The 13331-nt window shown below is 53.2% G+C and overlaps 1 protein-coding gene across 1 annotated transcript in view; it reads left to right on the top strand.

Annotated features, from left to right (window-relative positions):
* BRD4 (bromodomain containing 4) overlaps positions 1 to 13331 on the top strand; it is an 86303-nt gene that overhangs the window by 54332 nt on the left and 18640 nt on the right. Inside the window, 6 exon segments of the mRNA XM_040240990.1 lie at positions 2063 to 2200; positions 3478 to 3613; positions 5124 to 5413; positions 6056 to 6418; positions 7698 to 7826; positions 13078 to 13287. Of these exon segments, the coding sequence (XP_040096924.1) occupies positions 2063 to 2200; positions 3478 to 3613; positions 5124 to 5413; positions 6056 to 6418; positions 7698 to 7826; positions 13078 to 13287 (1266 nt within the window).

Genomic DNA, 13331 nt, shown 5'->3' with positions numbered 1-13331 from the left:
TGTGGATAAGAAGGTGAGGACGTGAAGCCACCGGTTCAAGAAGTTTGGCTTTGAAGGGGAAGTGTGGCAGGGCCAGGTGGAGGAGGGAGGGATTGGTTTGTTCAGGTGAATGCGGAGGGAGCCGAGGCACGGAGAGCTAAAAGGGTGAAGACTAAGCAGAAAGGGGGTCGGGGGACCGGAGATCCTGAGAAGGCGGCCTGCCAGCTGGTGGGACAGACAAGGGTGTGCGTGGGCTGGCAGGCTCAGGGATTTGGGAGTTTGAGGTCATTCTCTGAAGTGGAGGCCAGGCTCCCCTGGGGTCCCAGTGTGACTTGGTGTCACCCTCAGCAGCTCCAATGGAGGAAGAAGAGGCTGGGGGTTGGCGACACTGATCTGGAGTCTTCACAGAGGTGGCCAGGCTAGGGGCTAACCCAGAGGGCTAGGGCAGGGCTCTTTGGCTGGGAACAGTGTCATACTGAAGCCCAGTTTCCAGGGACGGCCCCGCGCCAGGAAATGGGAATAGGGCCATCTTGGGGAAGTTTATTCTTTTTCTATTTTCTGATCCCTTCCAGATCTTTACTTGTGTCTCGGCCTCTGGTCCCTGCTGGCCTTATTGGAATGCCTGCTTCTGTCATTCTGTACACGTGTGCAGATGAGTCGTCTTGCCCTTTAAGCCCCTGCCTCCCTTTCAGTCCCCACTGCCCTCACCCTCACCTGTCACTGTCTCACCTCCTCCTCCCTGCTCTGTCCTCAGCTACTGTCTTGTTGGGCCTCATACCACTTTCGACACCCCGTGGCCGGTTCAAGCACCTGACAGCAGTCTGAGGTGGTGACCCCACGATCTTTGGCCATGGAATAAAATCTGAGTTTCCCCCAGGGCAGATATATTTGGACTCGGTTCTCTTGGGAAAGGTGGTCAGAGCAAATACAGTGTAGAAAGTCTGGTTCAGTGTCCTCTTGAGGCCTGTTCGCCAGGGTACCTATGCCTGTGCCTGCAGCCCCGTTTGGGTCAGGGGTGTGAGCTGTGCCAGCTCTCTCAGGTGTATGCCAACGACTTCTGTTCCTTTCTTGTGGGTGTTAGAGCAACTCAGAACCTCACACCCTTGGCTCAGTTTTTCAGCACTGCCCACCTCTGTTCCTGGGCAGGACCTCAGTGCTTGCCAAAGCACGGGCTTGCTCCGCTGCCATCAGGCTGCCCCGGGAGGTGACGCGATTCTGGTACTTCACCTGGGCCTGATGGTGGGAGCCTCGGAGAGAGTGGCCCTCAGTGGGGCTGGCGAGCTGCGTGCAGGTGCACCTTCTTGCCTGCCCCTCTGTGGTCCTTCCTCCTGGAAACCCAGGCCCTGTCTGATCATAAGCATTTGCTTTTGAGATAGGTTTAGATTTGGGGAAAGGTATGATGGTAGAAGAGAGTTTGATTGAGAGGGCTTTTGCCACATCTATACCTGCTGTCTGACGTCTTCTGTTCAGCACTTGTAGAATAAGACCCAGAGGTTTGAGGAGTGGGTCTGCTGGAATTTTGATTTTTTTTTTTTTTTTCTTTTTAAACTAAGAATAGTGAGGACTCTCCATTTGATTTCTCATCTGGCACTTAACCTGGTTAGTTGTTGAACTGTATCCAGATACTACTGGATCCTTAGTGATAGACTGTAGACTATATGTAGGTAAAAGGAATGGAAGTGAGATGAACTGAAGATAGAGGCTTTTGCTCCATGGTGCTTCAGTGTGACAGGAAGCAAGGGGTTGAGTTGTTGAGGCTTGAATATATTTTATGGATGTGGATAATTTCACATGGTGGGGAGAAAGTAGAAACTCCCGTGGGTTAATTTACCAGATAAGAACCACTTTTTTAAAGGTAGAGCGACTTTCCCTGTTACTTATTCTAAATTGCCACTCAGCTTTTAGCAACTCTTCTGTGAACCACTTTATCTTGGAGTCCACCCATGAGATGGCTCACTGTTGCGGTGGAAGAGCTTAGGTCTGCGTGTCTGTGGCATGAGGTGGGGTGAGATCCGCGCCCCACCCGTGAGTGCTGCCTGGCTGCGGAGGTGACATTGCCCTTTTCGCTCTCTCTGCTCTCCAGGATTACTATAAGATCATTAAAACACCTATGGATATGGGAACAATAAAGAAGCGCTTGGAAAACAACTATTACTGGAATGCTCAGGAATGTATCCAGGACTTCAACACTATGTTTACAAATTGTTACATCTACAACAAGGTGAGATGTGGGGGCTGGTGGAGAGGCAGAGGTAGAGGAGGTGGTGGGCACGTCTGGAACCCGTGGGCAGGGCTGCTGGGTGCAGGTAGAGTGCGGTCTGGCCGGAGGAGACTGCTGGTGGCAGAGGTGAGTGGGACCTTGTGTGTGAACTGGGCGTGTGTCTTTTGAGAAACACTGGCTGTGTTTCTAAGCCATCCTCATTAGCTGGAAGCATGTGCTTCTGATGCCCTCGGGACTTTGGTTCTTGAGCATGTCTAGTAGAGAAGATGTAAAAAGAACAGTAGTGAATCACTGAAAAGTTTGTTAGGATGACTCAAATTGTCAGGAAGGAACCTACTAAAATGTAGAGAAGAATGTAAAGAAAGTGAATGCTGCTCAGTCATGTCCGACTCTGCGACCCCATGGACTGTACAGTCCATGAAATTGTCCAGGCCAATATACTGGCGTGGGTAGCCGTTCAGTTCTCCAGGGGATCTTCTCAACCCAGGGACTAAACAAAACAGGTCTGCCGCATTGCAGGCAGATTCTTTACCAGCTGAGCTACCAGGGAAGCCCAGTTGTAAAGAAAGATGTGCTCAGACAGAAGCCTCAATGTGAGAGCGGGCAGTGTCGGGGCTGCTGCCTCCGCAGCTGTGAGCATGACCGCCAGTCACAGCCTGTGGCCGTAGAATCGAGTGTTCCCTTGCAGGGTCTTACATGTAGGCCTAAAGATCACGTCTTAACCCAGTAGCCAAGCCATTCATTTTGGCTATGCCATGAAGCCAGATCATTTGTTTAAAGTCTCAGTTCTCATCGCTAGGTTTAAGGGAAATATGTGCAGGTAGAGTTTTCCATCACAGGTGAGGTGACAGATGGAACCCCTAAGGCAGTGAGGAATGGGCATTTCCCCAAGCCTCAGTGAGCTGCTTTGGCAATACCCTGGGGAACGTTACTGGAGCCCTGCTCATGCATCCTGTGTAATCCAAGTAATTCTGGTGAAATTGCATCGTGTCAAGGGAGGGACCCCTGTCTGTGGTTGGCAGTGCTTGATAGAGACTGCAGGCATTAGGATGGTTTCTCAGGCCAGAAGGTAAAAGGCTGGAGAGGCAGCAGACTTGCAGGCCTAGGAAGCCTCTGCAGTGCCAGGTAGTATAGCTGTGTTGTGGCCCTTTGCAGTTCAGATTGGAGGACTCTGAATACGATGCTCCACGCCTGGGACCTAGGATGGGGAGCTCTTGTTGTGTCTAGAAAGGTGGGGAGGGCTTTCCAACCCTCACTGTGTGTGTCTCCTCTTTTAGCCTGGAGATGACATAGTCTTAATGGCAGAAGCTCTGGAGAAGCTCTTCTTGCAAAAAATCAACGAACTGCCCACTGAAGAAACTGAGATCGTGATAGTCCAGGCAAAAGGAAGAGGACGTGGGAGGAAAGAAGCAGGTAGGGTACCTTCAGTGGCCCTAGCACTTTAGCTTCACATGGAAACAGCAAGAAAATTGGCTTTATCTCTCCCTAGTTGGGCAGCCTTCTCCAAGTTCATTGGGAGACTAGAGTGGTGGGAAGACGGCTATATTATATGCTACCTATGTTGTTGCTGTTCTGGATATGGTGAGCCAGGTTCATCAGGGGAGCCAGCCCAGAGGGTCATACGACCCTCCAGCAGAGTAGGAAACGTTGGGCCTTGCCTTTCTCGGTGGACTTCAGTTAAAAAGAAAGTGTAACTTTTTTTTTCCTAAGTATTTCAAAATTATTTGAGTTCATCTCACCAATGCCATAGATCGTCTTTTTCACTTTGAATAAAATTGATCTGATCGAGGGCATTCTTAGTCTTAACTAATCCTAGAGCCTTAAGGTTTGTCACTTGAGTTATCTTAATCCACTTCTGTCAGAGTCATACCTGCTACTGGATAGTCTGCTGAAGTCAAACTCTGTCTGTCTTAGCTCCCACCCCACCCCTGCCTCCCAGCCTGACGTACCATTCTGAAGGCCAGTTGGTAGGGAGTAGGCTACTTGTGAAATGTTTCTGTCCAGGAAGTTTTCACAGCTGCCTTCTGCATCTTGCCATCTGCAGCACCCAGGTTGCAGAAAGATGATGCTTGCAGGGTGGCCTGTGCTGTGAGTTGTTTGCTTCTCTAAGGAGCAAGCTTTCACCTGACTTCCTGTCTTGCTTGGAAGGGGTATTTTCATGGGAGTGAAGGGGGTTGGCTATCTCCCCTGCATTGCTGAGGGGGAGCCAAGGAGAGCTGGTCTTGAGGGTCACCCCTTAGCTGTGGAACCTGCCCACGGGTGTCCAGTATACTCAGAACCAAGGAGCCCCAGCCTCCCTGCTGGGAGGGGTTTGGGCTTCATTCACCTGGGTAGCTGTGGGACCTTGTGTGTTTTGGCTCACCCACACTGCTGCAGGGAGGCGGTGTGAGCCAGTCCTGAAGGGCAGCAGCTGTCCATCCTGCCCCTGTGATTCAGAGGGACGGGGGGCTGCCAGTTTCCAGAAACCTTGGCACGGACTGCCGATCCTGGCCTCCTGCCAGAAATGCTTACTCAGAAGGCAGCGTTTCTGGGAATGAGGACAGCTCTGCCTGAAAGTGCCAAGGAATATTTTTCTGCTATCACTGCCCTGGTGCTAAGTCTCAGCATGAGTTTCCTGTTCCTTTGGCTCAAGCCTTCATGCTCATGAAGGGATCTTTGTGCCTGAGTAAGGACTTGGAGCCAGGACACCCCAGGAAGTGTGGAATGTGGTGAGCCGCTGCTCTTGGAGCCTCCTAGGACAGGTGGACAGATTTGTCTGAGGGCCAGGGTGTTTGGGCTGTTCTGTCTCTTGGACAAATCGTTCTGGTGACTCTGTGTGCCATGCCCATGCCACTGTGTGCTCACCACCTGTGGCAGTGTCCCCACAAGGTCAGCCAGCATGCAGGCCTGGCATCTAACCACCTGTCCCTTTTATGATCGATAGGGACAGCAAAACCTGGCGTCTCTACGGTACCAAACACAACGCAAGCATCGACTCCTCCGCAGACCCAGACCCCTCAGCAGAATCCTCCACCTGTGCAGGCCACACCTCACCCCTTCCCTGCCGTCACCCCAGACCTCATCGTCCAGACCCCTGTCATGACAGTGGTACCTGCCCAGCCGCTGCAGACGCCCCCGCCAGTGCCCCCCCAGCCGCTGCCCCCACCTGCGCCAGCCCCCCAGCCCGTGCAGAGCCACCCGCCCATCATTGCAGCCACCCCACAGCCTGTGAAGGTGAGCGCCCTGTGTATGTGTGGCCCAGCCTGGTCACTCTGTAGCTTCCACCATGTCAGCTAAAAGGACTCCCTTCCCACTCCCCCCAGTTGCAGTGAGGCTTACAGGAGACAGTCACTCATCCTTGCCAATGCTTCTGGTTCCCAGGGCACTTGTGGGCATTTCGAGGGGGCATCAAGCTTTGTTTAAATCAGCACAGCCCCAAAGCTGCTGACCCAGAGATCCCGTAATTGAGTAACACCTCCCAGGTGGTTGCTGCCCCCTTCCTGGTTCTAATTTAGACTGTGTGTTTGCAGACGCTGTCTAAGTAGCCTCTGAGTGTGCCTTCCGTGGTTGGCCAGTGACAGGGGTGGGCTCTGGGAGAGGTCCCTGGCCTGTAGGAAATTGCTTGCAGAAGTCTCTTTGCCTCTGGTGAGCAGATCCCACACTCAGTTATGTGCTTTCTCCTGCCACTGTGTCCTGTCCCAGCTGCAGAACAGAGTGGTGGGACAGGGTCTCCCTGTTTTCAGTCCTTCACCTTTTGGCCCTGTTCCCTGTGAGAATTGAGACCCTAGAAAGGACTTGGCTTCAGGAGTGACCCTGAGGGCCCGCTGTGCCAGCTGCTGCCTCTGACCATGCCTGTCGCGCCTGTGCTCTTGGCAGACAAAGAAAGGGGTTAAGAGGAAAGCGGATACCACCACCCCTACCACCATCGACCCCATTCATGAGCCGCCCTCACTGCCCCCGGAGCCCAAGACTGCCAAGCTGGGCCCCCGGCGGGAGAGCAGCCGGCCTGTTAAACCCCCGAAGAAGGACGTGCCTGACTCGCAGCAGCACCCGGCGCCAGATAAGAGCAGCAAGGTCTCAGAGCAGCTCAAGTGCTGCAGTGGCATCCTTAAGGAGATGTTCGCCAAGAAGCACGCGGCCTACGCCTGGCCCTTCTACAAGCCCGTGGACGTGGAGGCCCTGGGCCTGCATGACTACTGTGACATCATCAAGCACCCCATGGACATGAGCACAATCAAGGTGAGTGGATGTGTCCCTGACCCCGTAGGACAGGAAAGGCCAGCACTTCTGAGGCCTGTCCAGGAGGAGGGCCCAATCTTAGGAGCTGTCTAAATCTCACCAACCCGAAGTGGCCCAGCGCCCCCTGCTGGGGGTTGTGGAGGGCTGCAGCCCCCGAGATCCTGGGACCCTGCTGGTTGTGGACAGCAGAGCTGCCCCTTCCTCCATCTGAGGCTAGCCCTCTGTGGTCTCAAGGCCCAGTGCCCATAGACACCCTCACATGGCAGGCACTCCAGGAGGGTTTGGAGAGTGGTGACTTTGACAGGCTCTTAAGAGCCATGTGAGTGCTGGCATTTAAAACATACTATATGTTAATATATATATATATATATATAAAATATACACATGTTTATATATTTCTATATATGTTTATATATGTATTTTAAACATTTGTGTGTGTGTATATATGTTTTTTTCCTTTGGCTGTGCTGGGTCTTAGTTGCAGCACATGGGATCTTTAGTTGCAGCATGCAGGAGCCAGTTCCTTGACCAGGGGTTGAACCAGGGCCCCCTACATTGGGAGCTCTGAATCTGAGCCACTATACCACCAGGGAAGTCCCAAGTGCTGGCATTTTCTTGGCATTTTTGGTTTTGTTTATTTTAAGCCTTTGGCATTTTTTCCATGTGGGAGTGGAGTAAACCTGTCCAAACTTGGGCAGAGCAGAGGACATTGCTGTGTTGCTTTTGATTGGTGTCCTGTCCAACGTCAACAGGACAAGTACAGGCCAGGTCAGAATTAGGCCCAGCCCTCTCTTTACAGTTGTAGCTTAAGCTTTGTCTCTCTGGATCCTGTGTACTCTTGCCAGGCACAGTGGGTTAGATGCTAGCAGGGCATTTCCTGGCCTTGAGACTTGCTGTTAGAGTATCTCTGTGTCCACCTGATGCTGAGGACTGAGGTAAATAACTTCTCCCCACTGCTGCCGCTGCTGCTGCTGCTAAGTCGCTTCAGTCGTGTCCGACTCTGTGCGACCCCATAGACGGCAGCCCACCAGGCTCTGCCGTCCCTGGGATTCTCCAGGCAAGAACACTGGAGTGGGTTGCCATTTCCTTCTCCAGTGCATGAAGGTGAAAAATGAAAATGAAGTCTCTCAGTCGTGTCCAACTCTTTGCGACCCCATGGACTGCAGCCCAGAGGTCTGTGTTAAACTCCGAGCCATTGAGAGGTTGACTTGCTCCTGCAGACAGCCCTTCTTGGAGCAGGGGCAGCCGTGACTAACCAGGACCTGTCCTGTCTTTTCAGTCTAAACTGGAGGCCCGTGAGTACCGTGATGCTCAGGAATTTGGTGCCGATGTCCGATTGATGTTCTCTAACTGCTACAAGTACAACCCTCCTGACCATGAGGTGGTAGCCATGGCCCGCAAGCTCCAGGTGAGGCTCTGGGGCAGCTCCGGGCGTGGCACCCTGCAGCAGAGCAGGCTGGGGTCCTGGGCGGGCCAGGCCTCTGGGGGCCTCAGCAGGCTTTACTTGTCGCTTGCTTTGGTATAATGCCATGTTGCTTTGGAAGAGTGGACTGAAGTCAGAATAATACATATATTTTACATTGGGATTATTTCCTTTTGATTAAGGTAGGGCGGTTGGTTTTGGTCTCGGGCATTTTGGGTTTGGGGTGTTCCACTGAAAGCCCCCCCCCCCCCATCCGATTCCCCTTGGCCGGAAGCGTGCGCATCCTGTGCATGGCCCAGCTCTTCTCCAAAACAGACCTGGCTCAAGTCGGCGAGGGACACTCTGGCCAGGTAGACACTTTGTCCCAGCTGTGAGCTGAAGTAAACTGCTCACCTGCGGGTATTCACTAGAGCCTTGAAAGCCATGATGTTTGCCTTCCTGCTGCTGGGTGGCTGCCTCTAAACGTTCTGTGTGGCCGTGGAGCCCTAATGGGGTGGGATTCTGGCCCCTTCAGGTTGATTCTAGATGGTGTGTGCTATGGAGTGCACACGTGGGTGGGGGCAAGGGGGCAGATTACAACATAAATATGTGAACTAGCTCCACTTTTCTTTCTTTCTTTTTTTTTTTTTTTTTAAAGAAACAAGGAACAACATATGCCCAAATTTCAGCAGAGACATATCTTTTGAGTAGGAAGATCAGGAGTTAAAAATTATGGAGAATAAAGTCAACATTTAGTACTGTTACCTGTTTTCATTATTATAATTTTTTGAAATCACATGTAATGAAAATTCCCAGCCTCTTCTCCCTGAGACCCCAGGTTGCACTTCTGCTTTCAGGGTCAGAGCAGGCTAGACCACCAGTTGTCACACGGTCCAGGTCACACATCCTGCAACAGGCTCTCTCCTGGGGTCTGGGTGGGGCTTCCTCGCCCCAGGTTTTCACTGTCAGCTGTGGAATGCTTCCGGAAGCGAGGACTTGCACAGGGCCCCTGGTGACCTTGGGTAGGTGTCTGTCAGAGGCCGCTCCGGCTCTGCTGGCTTCACACCCTGTCCCACACTCACCAGCATCTTGTCTCCTGTGTCATCGTCTTGGAGCCAAGATGTTCTTTCACTTGGGCCTGTCTGGGTCAGCCTTTGGTGTCCTGAAACTCTAGGTATTTAAAAAGAAAAGAAAACCTTACTAGGATGAACCTGGTTATTGTTAATTAAACATGCACTCAGACTTGAAGGTTCTTATTTCTGCTCACTGTTTATTATTTTATTTCATTTGAGGCTTTTTGTTTTTGGAAGGGGCACTCTCTTCAGTTTGGTGCTGTGTCATCTGCTTTCTTCACAAAGTTGCCTTTTCTGCTATTTACTTTTGCCTTTGCCATCCTAGCTGCTCAGGCCTCATACCTGTGCTGCAGTTCTCAGACCTCACCACCAGGTGGCAGTGGTGCCCTCAGAGCCACACACATGCAGCATTTTTCTTGTTCTGGGAGTGCCATGAGCGTGCCCAAACATGGGATTTACTCATAGCACGGACACCGAGGTGTTTGCCACGCAGCAGCTCTGTGCTAAATGTTGGTTCCAGATACAACGCTGCAATGGGACAAGGTCCTTACCCTCGAGGAGGGTCCACTTAAGAGGGGGGCAGAGGGCAGAGCCCAGGGCGCCACGCAGCACAGGGCTGCCTCTGGCCCCCAGCTTGTTTTGCCCTCACAGGATGGGTCTCCATGCTACTGGAAGTAAAGTACCTGGAGGTGGGTAGGGGGTCTGCTTCAGCGGAGTTGGCGTGGCAGGCCCCGTGTGGGTGTTTCTGGAGCGCGGTTCCTGTAGTTTGTAGCGCTTAGAGCTTTGCTTTCTTTTTTCAAAGGTTTCCAGGATCAGCATGGTTTAGGTGGCTGGATTGCCTACTAGGGAAGATGAGCAAGAATATTCTGGCCCTTGTTTGTGTCAGTAAGAAGAGTTGAGACCTGCTGCGCCCAGGGGCTGGGGTTTACCCAGGAAATTTTATGGGAAAGGATCCACTTTATATTTTTCATCCAGCCTCCAAATGCTGGATCTTTAGAAAGCCCACATCCCACCTCCTGGCAGCTGTGGTCACAAAGATAGCTAGGAACCCTTGGGTTCAGGGTGTCCTTGGGAACCTGCAGGTGACTTGAGCTGAGGGTTGCTAGCCTAGCTACTGGGCCCAGAGCTGCTGCTGGTACTGTCCATTGCTCTCTGTTCTGCTGTGAAAGGATGGGTAATTTAGGAAGTTTTGTGCTTATGTGGATTACCAGAGTTTTATTTTGGCAGAAAGTGCAAATTCACGGTGGCACACAGTTGTTTTACAGCAAGGGAAAAACATAAAACTGAGCAAGGAACGTATATATGCAGGGCCCCAGTGCACCTCCAGCATATGTGTGGTTGTGTGTGCATGTGAGTGGCCCCTCAACGGCTGCGTCTCCAGCCCCTGGGGCCAGGTGGGCCTCCATGGCCTGAATTCTACTTCCCACTTGCATGCTCCCAGCCCCTGAGCCTGGTGTGCCCAGGTATGGCTAAGCCTGAAAGCATTATCCAGGCGGGGCAAAGACGGGCTGACTGGACAGCACCTCCTCTTTGGTCTCCAGCTGTGCTCAGCTGAAGGATGGTTTGCCTGAGGATCTTCAGACACCACCGCCTCCCAGCACCTGAGCATCTCTGTCACTAAAGAGGGTGGGGAGCTTCCTCCATGAGTCTGAATCAGTCTAGAGTAGATGGCCCTGGTTAACACTATAGTGAGAGGAGATAATTTGCTCTCTGAAGCCAGGGTTCTCTCTGATGTTGAGAATTGCGATTGTGGCCCAGGTCCTTGGAGGGGGTGGAGGTCATGTCATGCTAGGCAGAGTAGATGGGCTCACCTCAAGACACTACCGTCCTAGCACAGAAGGCCTGAGCCCTGCTCCCCTGGTGTGTGCTGTTGATCACTGCTGCTTCCTGTCACTCCCCCCTCCTGAGACACTTGCCCTGGCTGCAGCTCATTGGATTTTACTGGCTCCTGCCTGACCCCATGCCACTTCGACTTCCTTTCATTTGTACCATCCTGTGTGTCTGCAGCCTTTGTTACTTTCTTCTCATTCTTAGGTCTCAAGTCCCCCCACAAACTCTTTGCCAACTCTTGCTGTTTCTGCCTTAGCACTTAGGACCCATTATAACAATCTCTGTCTGCCCCTTGAGGACAAGGAGCACATCAGTCTTGTTGGCCACAGAGCAGGTGCACGTTTGTCTCGGTCACTTGGGAAGGTTTTTCTGCAGCAGCCCTTAGCTCGCTGGCACACAGGCCCAAGTATGTTCCCAGGGTGTCCCCACTAGGGCTGGAACAGACGAGGGGCTGAGGGATCGTTCAGCTGGGCACAGCCCAGGAGCCTGGCGGCCCATTTGGCCTTCTGTCCCATGCTCCTTGCTGTTTGGTTTTGGGGCCTTGCTAGATCAAGGGCCAGAAGCAGCCAGGAAGTGGAAGGAGGCTTCATTTCCACAGCAGCCATAGCCTGTGGGGGCAAGAACAGGGTTGCCCTTGTGGTAAGGTAGAGCTCTCTGGCAGCTGGTATGGGGGGCTGGTTCACAAACTAGTGACACAGGTAGCTTCTGCTTGGTAAAGGATCACCTCCCAGCAGCACCCAGTGCTTGCAACTCTAGGGGTCCGGATGCCCCACCGCCTTCTTAAACACACTTCTCTAAGTGTGGGCCCGGCTCTTCTAGATGTTTGTGGGGGGCAGTCGTGGGCCTGAGCCTGCCCACATTCAGGGCCCTATGGGCAGAGATGGGCTTGCCCACAGGGTCTTATGCCTGGCAATCTGAACAATGATGGTGTCTGGTCATCTCTCCTGTTTTTCTTCTTCATTGGTGTTGGATATGCTCCAGGATTTATTTCTGAATAAATATAGAAAGCTATTGCCCTTCTTAACCTCAAACCCGCTCAGCAGAGTTCAGGCAGGCACCTTGTTTGAGAGGAGAAACTGCCTTGGAGGAGGTCAAACTGAGTGATCTGGAGGGGAGGGAACAGTACCACAGTCTGCTGCCCAGATCATGCTTTCCCAGCTCTCTGGACATGGGGAAATCTGAAGATGTGTTTCTAGAGGCATCAAGAGAGTCTCCTAGGTTGCGCCCTGTCAAATACAGCCCAGTTTGAAATAGCAATCATGGAGTTTAACCCTGTGGCCCTTCTGGGCCCTGCTGTTCTCTCAAGCATCAGCTCGCGCTTGAGAAAGGTCCCCCCTTCTGTTGAGTGAGTTGCTGTATCAAACTGGGTTTAAAACAGCTCTCAACATCGTGCTGGGAAACCAGCTCGGTTCCTTCCACCACTATCAGTTCTGAGTCATCATTGGATTTCTGGTGACAAAGCCCCTTGGGTAGAGAGGGAATGGCCAGCTGGCAGGCGAGGCAACACACAGCTGAACCTCTGGAGGCCAGGAAGGATTGCTGCCCCTCTGGGTTCTGTGAGCCATGCAATTGCATCAGATTTCTGAATCTCAGAGTCAGAAGGTCTTGGGATCTCCTGGGGTGGCCTCTGGTGCTCAGTCCCCCCAGGGTGTCTGCTCAGGTAACCTGCACCTCACAAAGCCAGCCCTCCCCATGGCCGGTCCGCAGTGCCCCACACTGCCTCTGCACTTTGTTGTGTTTCTGCTGTGTCCTGGAGATGCGGGTTGTGGCTCTGTGCAGCACACACTCCCACCCTGGGGCCTTCACGCCCTCTGGAACTCTAAACCTGCAGGCCGTGTCTGCTGCTTATGGGGATGTGAACCGTGAGAGAGCCTCCTGTTCTGTTCAGTGTTGTGTCCTGGTGCCCAGCCCAGCGTCCAGCAGGCTCCCCTGGGGGGTGCCGACTGAGCACCAAGCTGTCAGGAGCCTCAGAGCACTTTCTCTGTGAGTCTGTCCAGGTCTGCAGCTGTCAGGGGTCCCTAGCCTGATGTCCTCATTGGGCCAGCCATCTGCTGTGAGATGGGTCCTTACTTAGGCCACGTCTCTCAGGGAGTGGGCATCAGGCCATATTGGGAGTGCCTTTCACCTCCAAGTGAGATTTGAGAGAGGAGTTTTGGAAGAGCTACTGGGAGCCCTTGGGCATGCCTCACCTTAGTGGCAGGAAGGGGGTCACCGCTGACCCAGCCCTCTCTGCTTCCTGTCGAGTCAGCCCTCCCAGCCAGGAATGGCATGGTGTGGGGCCACAGTCCAGGCGCTGCCCCCCGGCACCCAGCAGCCCTCATGGGCACGGCTTCCCCTCCCTCTTCCGCCTCCAGGATGTGTTTGAGATGCGCTTTGCCAAGATGCCAGATGAGCCTGAGGAGCCTGCCGTGGCCGTGTCCTCCCCAGTGGTGCCGCCGCCTACCAAGGTCGTTGCCCCACCCTCCTCCAGTGACAGCAGCAGCGACAGCTCCTCAGACAGTGACAGCTCCACTGATGACTCCGAGGAGGAGCGAGCCCAGCGGCTGGCCGAGCTCCAGGAGCAGGTGAGGACAAAGGCAGCCCAGTCTCCTTCCAGCCCCCACCTCTG

This window comes from Oryx dammah, unplaced genomic scaffold (genome assembly GCF_014754425.2).
Source record: "Oryx dammah isolate SB20612 unplaced genomic scaffold, SCBI_Odam_1.1 HiC_scaffold_5, whole genome shotgun sequence".
Lineage (NCBI taxonomy): Eukaryota > Metazoa > Chordata > Mammalia > Artiodactyla > Bovidae > Oryx > Oryx dammah.
This window is presented reverse-complemented; position numbering and strand designations above follow the sequence as displayed.